Source organism: Saimiri boliviensis, chromosome 2 (genome assembly GCF_048565385.1).
Source record: "Saimiri boliviensis isolate mSaiBol1 chromosome 2, mSaiBol1.pri, whole genome shotgun sequence".
Classification (NCBI taxonomy): Eukaryota; Metazoa; Chordata; class Mammalia; order Primates; family Cebidae; genus Saimiri; species Saimiri boliviensis.
This window is the reverse complement of record NC_133450.1, coordinates 43,647,162-43,669,953: the sequence shown is the minus strand read 5'-3', so window position 1 is coordinate 43,669,953 and position 22,792 is coordinate 43,647,162. Positions and strand designations below refer to the sequence as shown.

At 33.6% G+C, this 22,792-nt stretch overlaps 1 protein-coding gene across 3 annotated transcripts in view; it reads left to right on the top strand.

Annotated features, from left to right (window-relative positions):
* LRRC9 (leucine rich repeat containing 9) overlaps positions 1–22,792 on the top strand; it is a 134,825-nt gene that overhangs the window by 44,854 nt on the left and 67,179 nt on the right. For all 3 annotated transcript variants that reach the window (XM_074393170.1, XM_074393168.1, XM_074393169.1), the window contains 6 exons: positions 2,358–2,570; positions 5,665–5,784; positions 14,439–14,630; positions 15,893–16,018; positions 19,154–19,288; positions 21,047–21,224. In XM_074393170.1, coding sequence (XP_074249271.1) covers positions 2,358–2,570; positions 5,665–5,784; positions 14,439–14,630; positions 15,893–16,018; positions 19,154–19,288; positions 21,047–21,224 — 964 coding nt within the window. The remainder of the gene's footprint in view (positions 1–2,357; positions 2,571–5,664; positions 5,785–14,438; positions 14,631–15,892; positions 16,019–19,153; positions 19,289–21,046; positions 21,225–22,792) is intronic.

The following is a 22,792-nucleotide window of genomic DNA, read 5'->3' as shown; positions in this document are numbered from 1 at the left end:
CTAGGCTTAAAATTTTCTATAAACAATTTCTATAAAACAATTTCTAGGATTAAAAAGGCTAAAGGTTTTAAAACAATTTACATAAGTATCATAAGAAAATAAAAAATATTTATTACAGGATTTTTGAAATAAGACATAAAATTCAGAATCCATACAGGAGATTGAGAGAGCTGACCTCTTAATAATTAACTTGTGAATTATAAATTAAAATGACAAGCAAGTTTTGTTACAATTAAAATTAAAAGGCAAGTGACAGAAAATATTTGCAACATATATAAGATACATGATTTTTAACATTTTTAATTTTAAAAATTTTTTGTAGAGACAGGATCTCACTATGTTGCCCAGGGTGGTCTCAAACTTCTGGACTCAAGCAATCCTCTCACCTTGAACTCTCAAAGTGCTGGGATTACAGGTGTGAGCCACCATGCCTGGCCTAAGATAAAGTACTAATATCCAGAATGTATGTAAGAATTTTCCTAATACAAAAAAGACAGAGTCTAATAGAAAATGGTCAAATAACAGGTGATTCATAAAACTATAAATAATTTTAAGCATACGAAAGAATAAAATATCTTGGTTTTTGCCCATCATAGTGGCCAAAAAAGAGATTGATAATATCTCTTGTTGGAAAATGTAATGAGACACGCACTGTCATACACACTTAGAAATTGTTTTATAAAAATTTTGAGGTAGAAGGGTAGTGAAACCATTTTTTAAATGAATAAATACTTACTTAGGCATTATCTTTTCTACTCTATTTTGAAATACAATCCTTATTGTTAGAATTATTTGCATAAATAAGGAATCTGTCTATATGAATCTATTCTGTTCCACTGAACCCTTTCATCTAATTTTGGATCACTATCATGTTGGTTTTGGTTATTACAAACTTCATATGTCTTGATATGTGATAGGGAAAATCCCCTTCCTCTGTCACCACTCACCTTTTTAAACTTTTTTTTTTACTATTCTTAAACATTTTCTTTTTCCAAATGAAATTTAGAATAGCTTGTCAAGTTCTATTTTAAAATCCCATTAAAATGTGATTGAAATTATATTAAATTTAAAATTTAATTTGGTGTGAACTGACTACTCTGTAGTATTGGACTTCTTGTTCTAGGACGTGATAATCTACTCCGTTTACTCAGGTCCTCTCTTACAGTTTTTTTTGTAGAGGTCTCCAACATTTCTTACTAAGTTTAGTTCTGGGAATTTATATTTTATATTGCTATAATGAATAGGATTATATTAGTCAATTATGCCTTTAGCAAAAGATACAGAAATCCAGACAAACAGTAAACAGATAGAAGTTTATTTAACTCACATAACAAGAAGCCAAGAGGTGGGCAGTACCCGGCAGTTGTAACCGTTCAGTGATGTCAGAAAAGACCTTAGTTCCATCATCCTCCCTGCTTGCCACTTTATGAGCTCTTTCGATGTTATGATTCAATTCTTTCTTCTCTTCTGGGAAGTTTGCTTCTTTTAGTTCCTTGGTTATTTCTTCTCTTCCATTTTCTGTTAAGCCCTCTGGATCCCCTCATTAGTTAAATATTAGATTTTCCAAATTGATCCTCTGTATCTTTTAATTTTTCCTCTTCTAGTTTACACTCTATTTTAAAATTATTTGTTTTGAAATATTTTCTTAATCTTAGCTTCCACATTGCTAATTTGATCTGCTACCATATCTACTTGGTTCTCAAAGTATGTACTAAATTTTTTATTTTAATAATTGTTTTCATTTTAGCTTTGAAATGTATGTCCTTTTCTTTTCCATAGCACCTTATTTTATTATAGATACTTTGTTGTCCTAGATTTTAAAAAATTCTCAATGAAATATTTTGGTTTCTTCTAGAACAAATTCTGTTTGTTCGTGTGGCTCTTGCTCATTCCTTAACAATTATTACCATAATTACTTAATTACCTGACAATCAAGATAACTAATTGCTCTTTATTCACTCTAATCATCAAGTTTCTCTGGATCTGATTTTGAAAGCATTTGTCTCCTGCATATTTTTTAGCCATAGGTTACATTTCTGCTCCTATTTACCTGCCAATTCAGTCCTTTCTGATTTGTGTGTCACAATTTCTAGGCCTTTGTAGGTACCCTCTTCACTGTTATGAAATATTTTAAAATTACCTTTTGCCAGTTTTTAAGAAATTTTAATTGGGTGGGAATAGATATACCATACATAGCCTAAAATTTTAATCTGCTCTATAGATGTCCTAATGTGATTCTGATCATCACAGATATGACTGTATAACTAAAAATGTCAACTCATCTTTTCTACATAGCCTGTTTTTCAAAATGATAAATACAGCTACTGATTTTGCAATATTTTAATTTCTTATTTTAGGTCAAGGCGGACTCTTTATTTTCTGTGTTCAACAATGTTATTCTACAGGAAAGCAAAAAAAAATCAGAAGGATCAGTATTTTCCAAGGATTTGAAATTTGATGATGAAGTAATAAAAATGGAGCCCAGGATCAAGGCCCGACCAAAACTGATTAGTTTAGATGACAAAACAATACTTTCCCTTGCAAAGACTAGCGTTTACAGTCATATTGTGGTAAGTATTGTGAGGAATAAAGCTTTGAGACAGGAATCTTTCATTTGGAGTCAAAATATAGCATATGAAGTCAAAAGATACTAAACTGCCTATCTGATGATGCCAGGTACTATGCTATCTGAAGTGCCCATTCCTCTTTTTCGACATGGATTAGATCAGTGCTCTCTAGTAGTAATATAATGTGAATTACATAAGTAATTTTTAGTTTTCTGTTGGTAATGTTTTTAAAAGTTTTTTTAAAAAAGTAAAATTAGTTTTAATAATACATTTTATTTAACTGAAATATCTTAGTTTGTTTTCTATTTCTATAACAAAATACCACCAACTGGGCAATTTATAAAGAAAACATGTTTATTTAGTTCATGGTTCTGAACGCTGGGACATCCAAGAGCTTGGTACCAGCATCTGATAAGGGCTTCTTGCAATGTCATAAAATGGCAGTGGGCATTACATGGCAAGAAGGCAAGAGCAAGAGAGCCAGAGAGAACTGCTTTTATAACAAATTTACTCCCAAGATAATAGATCCACTCCTCTGAAAGTGACATTAGTCCATTAATGAAGGCAGAGGGATTGAGTTTCCAACACATGAACATTTGGGGGACACATTCAAACTATAGCTCCTGCATATTTAAAATATTATCCTGTTAACATAAAACTAGTATGAATATTCATTAGTGAGATAATTTCATCCTAATTCTTAATTCTGAAGTATATTTTACACTCTTAGCACATTCAGACTAGCCACATTTCAAGTGCTGAACAGCCATATGAGGTGGCCTTCCAATTAGCAATGGATTTTATTCCTGAATAACCAATAAGCTCTCTTTAAATGATTAAGATAAAGGCAGATAAGTTTTAAATCAGTTTCTAGAATTAATCATCATAGAATATGGGATCTTTATCTTTACAAAATTAATCAATAGAAATCAGGTTACTTACTAAAGCGACTTACTTTATGCTGAGACAATTCTATTGAGCTACTAGGTCTACTTTCATATCTGACTTGCAGATGTGTTCATTTCAGATCTGCTGCTACCACTCTATCCAAACTACTACAGTTTCTGACCTAGACTCTTATCCCAGTCTTCTAACCAGGCTTTCTGTACTCTACTATTGCAATATTGCACAACCCCAGAAAGTAGAATTCACATTATATTCTGTTTAGTGTGCACTTTGGGTGCCATTCATCATATAACTGAATAGAACTGAACACAAGATGGAGGGAGTAGGATGCCTCTAGAGCTACACAACAGAAGCCCTGTGTCCACAAACATGCAGTATAATAGCAATCTTCTGGCTGACAGTACTGATAAATTATTATTTCTGCACTCTAATATCAAGATTTACATTTTAGTAAGAAATTGGTTTACCTGCCTCAAAAACATCAGTTTAGTGGAGGAAATAGATATGTGAACACATGTAGGAAGCTCAGTTACTGGGAGAGATTAACAGAAAGAGGTGAGGTTTGAGTGGATTTTTGAAGGACATGAGAAATTTAGTTGTTTACATCTTCCAGACAGATAAAATATTCTTATCTGTAGGAACATGGTTTTGAAAGATCCAGATGTTTTCAGGGAACACTGAAAATTTGAGTATGCCTAGAATATAATGTTACAATGGTGGAGGGTAAAGATGTAGGTTGGAATTCAAGAAAGACATGTGAAGCCCAGGCTGGAAGAGTCTGAGGTTGTAGCCAAATTAGGATGGATTTTGGAAGCCAAATTTAGAAGTTTAGATTCTCCTGTTTAAGGAACAAACTTTCTTTAAATACCTTAACTTTGACAGCTAATGAATGGAATTAACTGAAGTCAGACTGGTGATGGAAATTCCATAGAAGACAATTGCAGTATCCATAGGAAAATCTATTCATTTCTTTTTGGATAACCAGAAAACCAGCCGCACCATTACATCACCACTACCACTGCCTTAGTCTGCTAAGGCACTGATAGTGGTGATATAATGATATGGCCAGTTTGAGAAACAGTCCTACAATCAAATGTATAAGAAAAAGAAGGAAAGGGGGTGATCAACAGTATGTTAGATAGTGAAGCTCTTTATCAGGCACATAGGGAAGATGAATTCAGTTGTGGACATGTTAAGTGTAAGGTTTCTGTAGAATATATCATGGATGATAACCATATGTGACTTGTAAAATAACTAGTCTGCATAAATTAGCCCTTAGCAATTTTAGAAAATTTTGACAGCTGTTAGAAATTTAATTGTTTCTTCCTTCTAGGAATTTTTTTACATCTGTGATATAAGGCATAAGATGGTGGTGGTGAATGAAGGTAGCTGGGAGATAGATACTTGATTTTATCATGATAATTAATACCCATTTGTTGTGAATACTGTAGTCAGTTACATTAATATATTTTCTTGTGCCCTTGTTTATTTTACAAGCTATACATAAATACAGTCTTCACTTGATACCAATCACAATGGCATAAAGACAAAAATAGCCAGGCATCAGGATCTCTCCTTAAGCATAAAAGTGTAATAATGTTTGTTTTTATAAGGAAATGGACAAGAAAAGTCTGGGCCAAATTCTGATATAGATGTTGTTGTAAGCAATCTCCCACCTCCTCCTTTGACCTTCTGTCCTCCTACTTCAGCACCCTCAGCCTTTCTTTTTCAGTTTGGTACCCTCATAGATTTTCCTGCAATCACAGTGCCATCACACATTTTCCTATCATCTCTCTCCCATGAGGTTTCCTATCTGATACCCCAAATCTTTAAGGTCTACATTGTTCACTGCTTAGCCTGAGAAATAGATCTACCCTAATAAATACCTTAACCACATACATATATATTTTATAGAAAGAATTTCATGCCAATTGCTGATAAACTTAGACCAAGTGAGAAATCATATTAATCAAAAATCAAAGTCTAGTGATACTATTGCAAACTACCTTTTAACATCATAGATTAGATTTTTTTTCTTATTAACGGTTTCTTAACGCTATTTAAAATAACTGCTTTCTTATTTTGTATATTGGGTCAAGTAATTGTTCCAAACATTTTAGATATCCACATTTCAGAATGATGTAGAATGTAATCTGTCTTATTTTGTACTTTATATTTTATTTTACTTCAGAGTCTGAATCTGCATGGAAACAGCTTGAGTAAATTGAGAGATCTCTCCAAGTTAACAGGACTTCGAAAACTGAACATTAGCTTTAATGAATTTACCTGTTTAGATGATGTATACCACTTGGTAAGAACTGTTGCTTTGAATATAAAGAAGTCAGACTCACAGAAGCAGAAGGTAGAATGGTGGTTATCAGGGCTTAAGGTCTAGGGGAAATGAGGAGATATTGGTCAAAGGATATAAACTTTCAGTTATAAAATGGACAAGTTCTAGGTATCTAATGCACAGCAAATGTGGTGATAGATGTATTAATTTGATTGTGGTAATCATTACACAGTTATATCAAATCATAACATTGTACACCTTGAACATATTCAAATTTAATTTGCCAATTTAATATTTTTGAAAAACTATGCTGACTCTGGGTACACTGCCCAGGAGTTAGGCCCACTCCTAAAGGAGAGCTATAAAATAAAAAGAAAAAACTTTGCTGCAGCAAAAAGATCATGAGGTCAGAGGACAAATGATAAATTGGAATAAATATTTGAAAAAGAACTGTCCTTCTGAAAATATTTATGTAAAATAAAATAATGGATAAATTATTTTTGTAATTATGGCTTCATGTCTACCATTTCCAAGATTATACAGCCTGAATCAGCCTAAATACATATACTATATTATGTTACTTTCTCTAAAACATGTCTTAGGTTGAACTTCTATTTGCAGACCAAATCTGTACCAATGGTCATATCTCATTTCTAGCTACTTTAAATAAATATGTTAAAATAACTTCTCAAGTTTGTATTTAAAATGTCCTCTGGTATAAATTCCATTTTTTTCTACTGTTTTTTTTTCCCACTCTTCTTTCTTTCTTTCTCATTAGTCCCTATTTCTTTTTCATTTTCTAGTTCACCACTTCACATCTTAATATGGTCAGTTCCTCCCATCTGCTCATCCAGGTTGTAATTTCTCTTGCTTTCTGCCTTGTCCTTTCTACCTGAATATCACATGCATAGATCTTGTTGAATTTGTATTTGCCCTCTCGTATATCATAGGACAATACAGGAATGCACATGTACACATAGGCATGGATCTTGTCTGGCTTTTATTTTGTTATATATCATATAACAAAAATAATTACGTACGTAGTTCCAGAACTTCAACCCAACATCCCCTGTTTACATGGGTCCCAGGTCAGTCACTTATCTCATCAGAATATATCATTTTCAGCTCTAATTTATTCTCTATTCCACCTGCTTGCCACTATATCAACACCTTTACATTATTTCTTCTACCAATGTAATGGGAGCTATTTCTTTTACTTATTGCCGTTAGGTTTAGAGTTAGTGTTACAGTCACTTCCTTGCTTTTTTGGTAGGCCCAAGCCCTTTTAAAAAAAAGTAAATAGAATCCCTGATAGTCTGAATTCAGTATGCAACTAAGGAAAAACGGGTATTTTAAAAGCGGTCTCAGGAGTCTATGTAGATTGTTGGTATGTTTATTTTTATTATTTATTTGCCAGCACTTCCAAAGGTTATAACAGTCATTATAATTTTGCTTAAGCACAGATTTGAAAAGTAAACTCATTCAAGACACTTAAATAGCGAATGAGCTTACCCAGCTGCCCAGCATTTATTTTGCCACGTGGTGGTGGTGTTCACCTTTAATACATAAGTTATTTTCATTATCACAGCCTCATAGCCTACTTGTTAAATGACTATTACCCTTGTCATTTTACAGATAAGGGAACTGGGTAAATTTTATGCCAAAGTGGTATTTTCAAATTTTAGGATGAGTAAAGATAGCTAGCTTATAGACCTTTCAAATGTCAAGTCTCTAAAAATGACTATAAGGATATTAGAGGTAGCCAGAGAGAGAAGAAACACTGCATGGATGTCTATGCGTATTTCTTCATCTTTTTATTATAAAATAAAACACAGATACAGAAAATTACATGCTATACACATATGGCTTAGTACATTGTTATCAGGTGAACATGCTTGTAATTAGCATCCAAGAAATAAAACCTTTGCCACCTAGGGCAAAAGCCTCTTCCATGGCCCCTGGCCTTCCTCTCCCCATAAGAAATCATTATCCTGACCTCTGCAGTAATCTTCTTCCTGGATTTTTCCCTGACAGTTCTGTCACCCAAAAATACATCTCTAGCACAATAATTTGGTTTTGCCATTTTAAAAAAATGTACTGCATTTTTTGTTGCTTTTGGCAACAAGTTACATTATTTGTAACAACCTGTTATTACAGAGGAAGTTTATATGCATTGCATAAAGACAGAAAACGTAGGTCAACAAGGAAACATTCTAACCACCCAGAGATCAACTTAACATCTTTGTACTCTTTTAAGTCTCTTTTAATTGATAGATTTCCCTTCCATTTCCCATAGTTTATTTCTAGAATTACTTGAGCCTTTCAACCCAAAGAATTTCTCACAGCCTGGGATTTGCTTACTTAAGATACATCCTATATGCCTTCCATCTTCTGTATTTCCTAAAAATTGGCCAGTGGATCCAGAGATAAGATCAGACCTAGGTTCCATTTTTTTCTGGCAAAACTAATGTTTGACAAGACTGTAGGAGAAACATGATATCTTATTGTCTCACTTTTATGATGCCAGAAGCCATTATTACTTACTGCCATTGGGGATTACAAAATGGTGATATTCTTATTCTATCATTGTTTCCTTTATTATTTGGAATGCTTTTACAAAGAGGCATTTCTCATTATCTATTATTTTATTTCCCAGTGGTAGCATTCACATAGAAAGTACGGAATAGATTCTTATCCACCAATTTGCAAGATAATGAATTGGTTCCCTATCATTTCCCAAAGTGAGCAACTCTTGTTTTAATATCAGTATAAATGCAGGGACTTATCCATATTTGGTTATATTCAATCCATTGCAATTTTTAACATGATTGAAGCTCAGATTGTCTCATCCTTAACCAGTGAGAGCTTTTCAAAGTTAACTTCTTTTTCCATGACCCTAATGGTCTTTGATAGCTTCTTTGACACTTGGTATACAAAGATGTTTCATACACATCTTGCATATTTTCTGTTGCAGTCATGGTATCAGCCATGTCTTCAAGGCTTAGTTTCTTTCTTTTTTGGAGATGGAGTTTCTCTCTGTTGCCCAGGCTAAAGTGCAGTGGCATGCACTCAGCTCACTGCAAGCTCCACCTCCCAGCTTCAACGCATCCCCTGCCTCAGCCTTTCGAGTAACTGGACTTATAGGCACACATAACCATGCCCGGCTAATTTTTGTATTTTAGTAGAGATGGGGTTTCACCATGTTGGCCAAGCTGGTCTCTAACTCCTGACCTCAGGTGATCTACCTGCCTCAGCCTCCCAAAGTGCTGGGATTACAGGCATAAGCCACCATGCCTGGCCAGAACCTTTTAGAGAGAAATGGTCCTTCAGGAATACAATCCAATTGATCATTATTTCTAGGTCTTTTCACTGGGCTGAACTTGTTGGAGGGGTTATGAATATGTGTGCATGTGTGTATAAACTCATGAATTTTTTATACTTCCAATTCAAGTTCAAGACTACAAAGCTTTTTACTTTTGCTTTTCTATTACTTACATATATACACTTTTCTCATACCAAGAATCCTGATTCTTAAGGATACAAGATGATAGAATATTTAATAATTACTCATTGTTTTATCTACTATTATACACATAATGGTGACAGTACTTATACCCCAATATTATTTACTGGAAAAATTTTCTAAAAATTTTGTGTAGGTTCTTCCCATTCTTCCCAATTTAAAAAATAATTTAAATAATCATACTATAACTATATTGTCACAGCAGGTAGCCTTATGCTCTGTATACTCTCCCTTTTAATTAATTGGCAATTGTATATTTACTTCTCATCACCAGTCTTTATGTTGGTATCTCTCTAAACATTTTGATTGTCTGAATATATTCTATTATAGATCATCAGGAAGGAGTTATAGGAACAATATCCCTTCAGCTACTGAATGTTAATAACAGTTTAGCTATGTCCTTTATACCTGAAATGTGGTTTTGGTAGGTATAAAATCTTTGGCTCACTATTTTGGGGTGCATCGTAAATATTACTTCATTTTCTTCTATTACAAAGAATTTCTGTAGAAAGTCTGATGAGAATGTGTGATTTTTTTTGTCCTTTATAAGTCACAAGGTTTTCTTCCTTCTAGATAGCCAAATAACTTCTTCAGTTTTCTTTAAACTCCTGTAAGTTTACTAGATTTTTTCTTGGTGTTGGTTGTTCTGGGTTGTTTTCTTCAGATCCACAGTATCATCTTCCAATATGTAGCTTAAAATCACTTTTTTTCTTTCAGGAAAGATGTTTTGAATGGGAAATTTTTAGCATTTTTTTCTGTTTCCTTGCTTTTGTCTTATTCTTCAGGGACTCTCATTATCCATAAGTGAAATCTTCTTTATCATCAGTATTTGTCACTTTCTCTTGAATCCTTTTTGTCTCTATTGATTTCTTATCTTCAAATTTTTTCACTTTTTCACCTTGTATTTTTCTTAAAAGTGTTATCTGTTTTTTATTCACTCTCGGATATGACTGATTTAGTTTTTATTTCTTAAATTATTTTATTTCATTTTTTTCTGGGTCCTTTCACTCTACTTTTTAAAATAGTTTTTTAGTTTTTGTAATCCAGATTTATATTGTTATTTTATGTCTCATATCATTCTTAACATCTTTTTGTTTTTAAATGGTAAGTTAATAGTCATGATGTTTCTTGAACATATCTTTCTGGTGTACTTTTATTGCCAGCAGCAATATTAATCTCTGTCTTCCTTCTCTCTACAATCCCACCATAGCTTCTATATCTTGGATTTGACCTCAGTACTTTTCTCTGCTCATTTGTAAGTGAAATTAGTTTTTCTTAATGTTTAAAATGAGGTGAGGTTCAGGAAGCTTTTCTAACTTCACAGATCTTCCTCTTCTGTTGTTTATATGCACTGTTTGAAAATTTTAATTCTTACTTTCTGAGATGCTTTTGGCTCTATTCCAATCTTCCACTTTAGACCTTCTTTTTTATTTGCGTCTCTTGTCCTTATCCTGTTTAATTTTTAGTTTAGCGCCAGTAGTTTCTTCTATGAGAAGTATTCTGTCTTGAAGGGAGTCCTAGTGGAATAGTTTTTAGATTCATAGGGGCTAGAGAAAGGGACTGCTTCCTTCAGACTTTTCTTTTTTCTTTTTCCTTTTCTTTTCTTTTCTTTTCTTTTCTTTCTTTCTTTTTTTTTTTTTTTTTTTTTTTTTTTTTTTTTTTTTTTTTTTTTTTTTTTAAGACAGGGTCTCACTCTGCCACCCAGGTTGGAGTGCAATGCACAGTCATGGAGTGCACTGCAGCCTCAACTTCCTGGGCTCAAGTGATTTCCCTGCCTCAGCCTTCTGGATAGCTGGAACTACAGGTGCATTCCACCACACCCTTCTAATTTTAAAAATAATTTTCTAGAGATGGGGTTTCACTACGTTGCCTATGTTGATCTCACACTCCTGGTCTCAAGCAATTCTCCTGTCTCAGCCTCCCACAGTGCTAGGATTACAGGAGCCACTGTATCAGGCCCCTTCAGACCTTTTTACTGTAGATATCATATACTCATCTGGTATTTAAAAGAGCAAAACTCCTCCCTATTTCAAGTGCTATAAATTGGTCTCCACACTTCCAGTGAATATTTGTTGACTATTTTGGGGCTCTCCTGCTTTCAGGTCCATCAGATGCTGCCCTGACACTTCCTTCTTCTCTCACATGGATACCATGCAGGTCTTGTGTTGTTGGTGGTTTATTTCTACCAACTTCTTTTGGAGCCTATAGAGCAACCTTGTCATATGGTTTTGTTATAAACATTGTCCATGAAAATTTGGCTTTTTCTGTTCGCTCTGTTTTTATATATGGTTTCACAATGATTGAAAACTTCTGCTGCCTCTGCCTCTATAGTCTCTTGGTTTTATATGCATGTTTACTATGATGTTTATTCCAATATTATAAAAGATTATGATCCAATTTAATCATTCACTTATAATGCCTGTCTTCTAAGTTTTTTAATTTGCCTTGGGATACTCATCTTTACTATCATTTTCCTTAAGTGTATACTAACATAGACAATTTCTATGCTCTTCTTGCATGCTTCTCATATAAATAAGGTAAGTTGGTTCTTCTAGGTTGTAGAAAGTAAATGTGTTGTTATTAGAATGTTTGTTATTCCTGGCCTTGTCTTATATATCAATATACCCAAACTAAGGCTTTCTTTATGCGGTGGAAGGCTTGGGATTTGTAAGTGGTGGAAAATAAATAAATACACCTTATAGTTTTATGGAATTTTTCAGAAATCTAGATAAGACATCCACATAAGGTAAATTAAAATGTAATAAGCTGCGTGTCTGTCATTCACTTACCATTATTATCAGGAAAAGAGATTATCTGGGAGAAGGAAATAGGAAGAGATGTTTTCTCTGAAAATACTCCATCATAATTAGTATTGACTAGGGAAAAACAAATATAAATGGCTATTTGCAAACTTGATCTAGATAACAATTACAGTTCTAATTTTTATTGAAATAATACTCACTGTCTTACCTTTCTGAATGAGAAATCTGTTGTTAAGTTGCTCCTGATGTCTAGAGATAACTATGTTTAGAGAATGAACTGGTATCCCTAAGAAAATTTAAGAGGTTTTTTGAGTTTTAATCTTTGTAATGGACTGGACTCACTGTAATTTAAGAGAGATTTTTAAACCGAAGCACCAGAAATATTAAAACAAAATGCTATTGCAAAACCGAAATACTGTTTCATGAATATTTAATGAGTTCCTAGAATGTTTTATATCCTGAAGATACGGAAATAAAGCTTCCACCCCTGTTTTCAAGGAAAGAAGACAGTTATTTTTTTTTTATGATACGTGGTTCCCAAATGCTGATCTATAGGTAGGTGCCACAATGTGGGACAAGTTTTCACCAGTCTATGATGAAAACTGGGAACAAAAGGGCCACATAGTAAATTTTTATAAAGCCAAATTCATTTTACTTAAAAGTGTTTTTTTTCCCCTAAACTTACAGCTTTTATACTTTTTTTTTTAATGTCAAATAGCCTTTTGTTCAAGAAATGATGATAGTAAGAGATAGTTTTTGTTTTGTCTTGTTAATGCTTGCTTCTGAGAATTAAAAGTTAGTAACACTGGTTCCAGAAATTTTTTTAGGTTTTGATTCAACTCTTGAAACCTGAACCACTATAGGAAGTTCTATCCCAAAAATAAAAATTATACCATATAAAGGAATGATAAGTCTATTCTGAATTCAAACAGTTGTTTAAATTAAATTGTAGAGAAATCAAATGTAACAAATTAAAGTCTTAGAGATTTCTCACAAACAAGTAAGATGAAGATATGAATAGACAAATAGCCAAAGACAAGAAAGGCAATATACAAAAAAAGGATTTTTTAAATGGCTAGTATAAACACATCAAAAGATGTTCAACTTCACCAGTAATAATGTAAATTAAATAAGGCAGGTGGATCAGTATTTGAGAATACGGCATTCTCACAGTCTACCATTGGAAGAAAGTATTGGTACAAACTTCCTTGAAGTCTACGTAGCAGTATTTATCAAGAGTCTTGGCCGGGCGCGGTGGCTCAAGCCTGTAATCTCAGCACTTTGGGAGGCTGAGGCGAGTGGATCACGAGGTCGAGAGATCGAGACCATCCTGGTCAACATGGTGAAACCCCGTCTCTACTAAAAATACAAAACACTAGTTGGGCGTGGTGGCGCATGCCTGTAATCCCAGCTACTCAGGAGGCTGAGGCAGGAGAATTGCCTGAGCCCAGGAGGCAGAGGTTGCGGTGAGCCGAGATCACGCCATTGCACTCCAGCCTGGGTAACAAGAGCGAAACTCCGTCTCAAAAAAAAAAAAAAAAGTCTTAACAATGCAGAAAGTCTAAGAACGAGTGATCCTGTTTCTAAAACCTGCTCTGAAAAAGATTTTGGAGTTGCAATTAAAGAATCATTCTCATGAATGTTTGTTGCTGTGTTGCCAACAATTAGAAACATAAAGATCTATAGTAAAATGCTTTTTAAAATTATAATCACATATTAAAATATACAGTCATAAAAATCATTTTAAGATCTAATAATGTGAAAAAATTTTAAAATGATATATATATATATGTTTTACATAAGGAAAAAATATGGGCATATAATGAAAAACAATGCTTCAGTGGTTCTTTCTGAGCAATAGGATTATATGTGCTTTCTGTTTTCTTTTGATTTATTTACTATATTTTCCAAATTTCCAACAAGGAACATGTGTTACTTTCATAAGTGAAGAAAATTATTATTAAAAATTGTGTATTTTTTAAAAAGAAAATTATTAGTATTGAGTTAATGGAGTTAGTTTCTAACTCTGAAGATGAACCCAGTTAAACTATGGGTTCGATGGTATAAACCAGAAGCCTATATATTAAAAGTACATTTTGTTTGTTGGGGATAAATTGGTTTCTTTATTTCTTCTCTTCTATGAAAACAAACATTGCCACTCTGTGTTACAATGATGAAATATTAATTTAAGAAGAATTACTAAAGCAAAATATCTGTAGTTTTTTAGACAAATACGTATGTTGATACCATCACTGCAACATAACTACTGTCTAGGTATCCTGTGTGGATTACCAAGAAGCATGTAAAGTACATAAAGAACCACAGAGAAACTATTTTGTAAATACAAATTATGATTCTCTTAGCATCACTTTTATTCATATGTGTTGCAGTATAACCTTGAATATTTGGATGCAAGCCATAACCATGTGATAACTCTTGAGGGATTTAGAGGTCTGATGAAACTGAAGCACTTAGACTTGAGCTGGAATCAACTGAAAAAATCTGGTGATGAAATAAATACGTTATGCAAACATACCACAAGCCTTCTTACACTTAATATTCAACATAATCCATGGCAAAAGGTATGCCACAGACATGTTACTAAAAAGCAAACATTTTTATTTCAGAGGCATTTCCCTTCTAACTTTCCTATTCAGTAATAGCCAGAGATGGGCAAACTGTCTTTGTTTTTCTAGACTTCCTTCCATGAAGTCATTCATAAGTTGGATTTAATGTACTGTTCAAATGAATCAGATGTTAATATAAGAAAATACTATAATTTCATATCAGATTTTTTGTAACCTTGAATAGATTGAGAACATTATTGCTTTGAGTCATTGATGCCATTGCCATTTGCAAACCTCCAGAGAGTTTATATAGTTCAGTGTGCCAGAACTCTATATTAATGAGGCATGAAAACCAAGAATAATATAATTCAGTGAGAGAGGCATACTATTAAGGAAGAAACATAATTTGATTTATAATATATCCTAATCTGTGATTAAGCAACATATTTTACAATTTTATTTTGCTTTTTGTATTATTTGTATTTGTTTTCTATTTTAAGTCCAGAAATCACCTCTCCTCACAACCTGCACTATAAAGTCTTATGTTCTTTTATAAAAAGGAAATCTGAACATTATTTTTTCTCATTACAAAAATATGTATATTAATGCTAGGTAATTTCCATATTCCATGACTACATTTAAGTGTATCTTCAAGTATTTAAAATAAATCCAAAGATTATAATTTCAAGAATCTTCCTTTCTCTGCCTTTAAAAGATGTATATAAGGCTGTGTTCAGCCTATAAAAAGGACACTAAAACACAATTGGTCTTTTAAATTAGCCATATTACTAGGTTTGTATTGTTGTATTTCTTCTTATTTGCTCAGTAGAAGTCAAGACTGTTTTTCTTTTGCCAAAGCATATTTCCTGGATGATCACAGTACAGCTATCTCCCTGTTGCCAAATTGGATTGTCAAGGGCTAAAGATCCGTGTTGAATCACACATGGAGATGACTAGCTTACTGTTGATCTAGATAAACCAGGAGTCACTACAATTGTTCTTTTAACACTTTTCACCAGGGTCACTTTCCAACAGCTGATGGGATTTCCCTCCCTTATCAGAGTAGAACCATCCCCCTTCAAACAAACAGATTAATTCTTAAATATAATTTCATTTCAACTATTATTGAAATAATTCAGCTTTATTTTTAGTTATATGTAATAAACAAGGAAATGCATAATTTTGAATTCTATGGAAGGATATGAAAAATCACTCATTTTCATGCCATATTTAATAGTTTATCTTAAAAGAAATAATTTTTTGCTGTTTTTCCCAAGCCAGCCACATTGAGACTGAGTGTTATTGGCAGATTAAAGACTCTTACCCATTTGAATGAAGTCTTCATTTCTGAAGAAGAAGCAACAGCAGCTATGAAATTTATTGCTGGAACAAGGATGACTCAGGTTAGATTTTACTGTTTACTATTCATTGTGCTATTTAGAACATACAAATAGTATTTCCCATACTCTTCTGTTAGTAAGATTTTATATTCCCTCTTAGCATATTAATAAAAAATTAATACAGAGAAATCATAACATTTGATATTTGTTTCTGTTTAAATGTATCTCATTTAAATACCAAATGGTTATATGTATTCTTTTTATTATCCATGAACACTACATCAAAAATGCCTCTAGGGTAACTTTTTTGCCTAGTCACCTGAACTTACCAGAGCCCTTTCTAGAGCCTACTTGAAAATAAGCAATTTTCTGAAGATAAAGTAAGCTTAGAGGCCTACAGGAAGCATTTAGTGAACTATCTATCTACTTAGTATTAACATTATATTTATTTGACTGAAAAGAATACAATCCATTAACATGGAAGGAGAGGAAATATCATTATTATCCATATTAAGAATGCTGTACTTTAGCCAAAGTAGCTTCAACATCCTAAATATATCTACTTTAGTTTTCTAGCTATTTACTTTTTGTGGAGTATCTGAATATTAATTCCTTAAATGATATAATTTTTAATTTTGGAACTATTCAAATTTTTGAAAAGAAACTTTTTTGTTGATTAAAAAAATCATTAACACCCAAAGGAAGAGTTGGGAATTTACTCTAAGAAAATAACTGAAAATAGAACTACCTTCTACTCAGCAATTCCATTTCTGGGGCTATTCCCAAAAGAAAATTGATTGTTCTACTAAAAAGACATATGCATAAATATGTTCATTGCAGCACTATTCACAATAGCAAAAACATGGAATCAACCTAGGTGCCTGTCTGTGGTGGACTGGATAAAGAAAATGTGGAAAATGTACACCATGAAATCCTATGCAGCCATAAAAAGAATGAAATCATGTTCTTTGCAGCAGCATGGATGCAGCTAGAGACCATTATCCTAGGCGAATTAACACAGAAAGGAAAAACCAAATATTATCTGTTCTCACTTATAAGCAGGAGCTATCTCACTTATAAGCAGGAGCTAAACACTGGGTACACATGGACATAAGATGGGGACAATACACATTGGGGAATACAAGGAGGAGGAGGGAGATGGGTAGGGCTAAAAAATTGCCTATTTGAGTACTGTGCTCACTATCTGGGTGATGGGTTCAATCCTACCCCAAATCTCAACATCATGCAATATATCCTTGTAACAACTCTGCACATGTACCCCCTGAATCTAGAATAAAAATTGAAATTAAGAAGATTAAATATTTTTTTAAAAAAGAAATCAAGCTGGGTGCGGTGGCCCACACATGTAATCCCAGCACTTTGGGAGGCCAAGACGGATGGATTACCTGAGATCAGGAGTTTCATCAAGATGGTGAAACCCCGTCTCTACTAACAATACAAAAATTAGCCATGCGTGGTGGCATACGTTTGTAATCCTAGCTATTCAGGAGAGTAAGGCAGGAGAACTGCTTGAGTCCATGAATTGGAGGTTGCAGTGAGCTGAGATCGTGCCACTGCACTGTAGCCTGGCCGAAAAAGGAGAAAGAGAGAGAAAGATAGAGAGAGAGAGAGAGAGAGAGAGAGAGAGAGAGAGAGAGAGAGAGAAAAGAAAGAAAGAGAAAGAAAATCAAAGCCTACTACAGTCCTTTAAGACAATGTGTTATATGGCACAGAGCTAGACAAGTAGACCAATGGAACAGAATAAAGACCTAATATAGACTGTAGAAACTTTATAAATAACACAGCTGCCTTTGCAGATCAGGGAGATTATTCAATAAAAAGCTTTAAGGACTTTATTGTAAAAGGCAAAACCAGAAGTTTTTTTGAAGAAAATATCAGAGATTATCATTATGACCTTGAATTAGTGAATAATTTAGTAGGCAAGAAACAAAGAGCATAAACCATAAATAATTAGATGTGTCTACATTAAAATTAATATTTTTTTCAAAGAAAATGAAAAGACAAGCTACATACTGGGAAAAGAAATTTGCAACACAACTGTCAAAAGATATTCTTTATATATGCAGAATATATAAGGAAAAAGACAACCAGCCAAACAGAAAAGTAAGCTGTAGATCTGAACAGACACTTCACTAGAGAGGAAATCAGAACAGCCAATTAACTTAGGAAAAGATGCTCCACCACATTAGATTTCAAGAAAATGAACATTAAAATCACAATGACCTACCAATTTTTGCCAGTTTTATAGATGAGCAAAAACTTTAAAGCCTGATAATACCAAATTGTTGCAAGAATATGAAGTAAAAGTGTAATTTTTCCAAAGTGGTGCAACCACTTTGGAAAACAATTTGACATTATTCAGTAAAGCTGATGTATATGTGTGTGTGTATATATATACATATACACACACATATATATGTATTCAACAACCCAGCAATTTTACTTAGGGGCATATACTCTAAATAAATTCTTGCATGTATGTACCAGGAAACATGCACAAGAATATTCATGACAGCAATGTTTATAATAGCGAAAACTGAATCAACCCCAATGTTCATTGACAGGAGAGTCATTAAGGGAATACTATACACAGGACATATGAATGAACTGCAACTACATACAGAAGCTTAGATGAATCTGATGAATATGGTATTGAACAAAAAAAGGCAAGTCATAGAAGGAATACATACATATTATTCAATTTACATAAAGTTCAAATATGTGCAAAACTAAATGATACATTGTTTATGGACACAGGCATAGGACTATAAAGAAAGCAAGTCAATGGTGGACAAAACATTTGAGATAATGATCACTTCTAAAGGGAAGGAAAGAAAAGGGCTTAGTTCAGGCCCACAGAGTGCTTGCAATGTATTCATAATATTCTAGCTCTTCAGTTGGTTTCATGGGTAGATTATATGGGTCTTCATATTATAGTAATCCTTTTACAGGTCTTATAAATATTATCTTGTCATGGTTCGATATTTGCTAAAACAAATAATATAATTAAAATGTATCTAGATATTGAAAACAATTTAACACAAAGGAAATGTTATATTTAAAAAATTTTTAAATTATTTACGGGGCCACTCATCTTCCCTAGGAAACAATAATTTTACTGTATATCAACTAACCTCTGTATACTGTTTATTCACTGCATTTTTTAAATTTTATTAGTTATCTCTCTTACGGCACTCTAGTACTAAAGAGGAGAGACCACGGATACTTAGTATATGGCCTTCTGCCAAAATTCTGACGCAGATTTCAAAGTTAGGACCTCATTTACATCCAAGTGGAAACTGGTACTTGAAGGTAAACCTAATTCTATTAAACCTAATATAAAGCTTAATTTAAATCTATTTTTAAGTCAGTGTTGGTCTGTGTATCATAAGGGCACAGATAGGTAAGGGACAGAAAGCTCAAAAGATTAATTAAAATAGGGAAGAAACACTTAAGATCTACCCTCTCGGTCAGTTTCAAGTTTACAATATAGTATCATTAACTTTAGTCATAGGGTACATAGTACATTAGGGTCTCTAGAAATTACTTGTCTTGCATAACTGAAACTTTGTACCTCTTGACCAACATGTGTCCATTTCCCATTGCCCCCAGCCCCTGGCAACCACTATTCTACTCTCTCCTATGAGTTCGATTATTTTAGGTTTCTTTTTTTCTTTCTTTCTTTCTTTCTTTTTTTTTTTTGAAATGGAGTCTCGCTCTGTCACCCAGGCTGGAATATAGTGGCACAGTATCGGTTCACTGCAACCTCAGCCTCCTGGGTTCAAGCAATTTCTCCTGCTTCAGCCTCCCAAGTAGCTGGGACTACAGGCATGTACCACCATGCCCCGCTAATTTTTGGTATTTTTAGTACAGATGGGCTTTCACCCTGTTAGCCAGGATGGTCTCAATCTCCTGACCTTGTGATCCACCCACCTCAGCCTCCCAAAGTGCTGGGATTACAGGTGTGAGTCACCGCGCCCGGCCCTAGATTTCATATATAATTGAGATCATGCAGTTTTTAATTGACAGTGTATACTTATATCAAGTTTATATATCTTAAATATGTGCAATTTTAAATTGTCAATTATACCTCAACAGAGTTGGAAAAAATAAAAATAAGAAAGGCATTGTTATTATTAGAAAAAGTAATACATTTGTCACATTCTAAAAAAATAAAAAAAGGAGGTCGAGTCAGGAGTGGCTATGTCAGAGGGGCTGGGCCTTAACTGTGTTCACCATAGAATTAGAAATTTAAGATAAAGGTGCACTAAAACTGAAGGGTAGAGTCTGATAACACATCAGAATAGGCAAGCAAAATTTAAAGGCTCCGAGCCAGAGAATAAGCCAAAATTTGGACAGCAAGATCAGGAATAATGACAAGAGAATAGGAAAGCTGGTCAGAATTCAGCCAAGGATAAAGGAAAGGGTATAGAATACCACCAGCTTCTTGCTACATTAGGTGTCCTTATACCTCTTGCCAAACACAGAAACTGGGCTAAGTGAAGCTGCTCCTTGAAAATGGGAGACGTTGCTGGCATTACTTTTATTACAAGATACATGTATATATATAGACATTGAGCTGCAAATGAAGGCCCAGTGACAGCTTTGGCTGACCCACAGGCAGTTCTGGAATTAGAATGGCCCTTTAAATTTGTCCTAAGTTGGGCTCAGATGGTCAAGCCTTCATATGTCTCCATCACTGGCTGAGGGCCAACTTGGGAAGGAGCATGACCTTGGCAGCTATCTACACTGAGGCAGTCCCTGCAGGGACTGACAGCTGAAGGCTCTCTGCCGGAAGCTCTCCCAGCAGCCGAGACAAGTCCATTACTGCAGTGGGACTCTAGCACACCAGTGTCCTTAATACCATATAAGTCCTCCTGGAGTTACAATCTTGTCAAATTTTACTTTTCTGTAAACTAATAGCTTTACAATATCTTTAGTCCCTGAAGAAATTCTTTTGATGTTACTTTTCGTATTTGAATTATTTCATTAGCTTTAAAAAATCTTATAACATTGATTGAATTTATTTATAAGATTCAGAAATAACATATAATATATATTATTCTACAGATAACTGCCTTAAATTTAGATGGACAACATCTTTTTGAAATCACAAATTTAGAAAAATTGGAAAATTTGAAATGGGCATCATTCAGCAATAATAATCTCACTAAAATGGAGGGCCTGGAATCCTGTATTAATCTGGAAGAGCTCATACTAGATGGAAACTGCATCTCAAAGATAGAAGGTAAAATATTTAAGAACTTTGAAGTATCAAAATATGTATATCTAAACAACAGGGCAAAAAATAACAGGGAACAAAGTTTCTGAAGACGAAGATATCTAGAAAAGTTCCAAGTTTTGTGGCAGAGTATTATAAATACCTGTGTGAGGTAATGCGGTTGTCAGTTAGCTAGATTGGAGCATTCTACAATATGTATATATACTTCAAAACATCATGTTGCACAAGATAAATAGACATGTCAAATTAAAAAATAAAAGATAAATAAAAAACTAAAACAAGTTCATACCCATTAGTAGAATTTGTGACTATGTCACTATATACAATGAGCCCAGGAAGCTGACTTTGACCTCCTGTGGCTTCTCTCTCCTCTCCTCTGTGCTAGTTTACAATCTGTTACCAAATCTAGCACATACAAACTATGCAGTCATTAATGTCTGTAAAGTTGAATAAACAAATTAATGAGGTATGCTTTTGAAAAAGATAAAGCAGCCTAATTCAGTTTTGAAAATATAAAATTAGGTTATATTTAGAAATTTGAAGACTTTAACAAAAAATGGAAATTATACTCACTAGAGGTTGAAAATAAAATATACTACATGTAACCTTTTGTATGGATCCACATACAAGTCCAGTTAAGCAGCTTTACTAATATCTTAATAATGAAACCAATATATTTTATTAGACTGTTTAAAGTTCAGTATTAGAACATATTTTTCTGAACCAGAGAGAATCAAAAAGACTTTTCCTCCCTTCCCCCTTCCAAGCTTCTTAGATTCTTCACTTCATTTAGATTTATGCTTATCTACAGCTAAAAATCATGAGTTTAGAGAATATGTCCCAGAATATATAGTACTAAGTCAAGTATTTTCTGACTCCTTCCTTCCTAGCTTTATTTTATTCTCTCCTTTTTTTGAAATGGAGTCTTGCTTTGTTGCCAGGCTGGAGTACAGTGGCATAATATCTGCTCACTGCAACCTCCTCCTCTTGGGTTCAAGCGATTCCCCTACCTCAGCCTCCTAAGTAGCTGGGACTACAGGCAGGTACCATCACGCCCAGCTAATTTTTTGTATTTTAGTAAAGATGGGGTTTCACTATGTTGGCCAGGATGGTCTGGATCTCCTGACCTTGTGATCCACCAACCTCAGCCTCCCTATTTTATTCTTACCTTCATTAGAAAGAAATTGAAAGAAACTTTCCATGACTTGTTAGCAACTTTCTTTTATTTTCCCTCTCCATCTACTCAAAAGAGTAACTCCTAGAAATTAAAAAATATATCCACAGGTGTGCACTATTTGATTGAAAAGAGAAATATGTATATGTGTGTGTATACACACACGTTTATCTGAGTAAAGAATATTTCTGTATGTGCATTTTGGTGACATGGTTGTCTTTGTCAAGGAGAAAAGGTAAAAATTAGAAATCATGGCTGGGAAAGAGAATTCACACTTTATTCATTTTGAATTGGATTATTTTTAGCATGTGTATATACTACACTTTTTATAAAAGAGAAAATTTGATTTCAAAAAGTCATATATGTAAAAGCAAGTATTAAATATCTTTAAGATAGAATA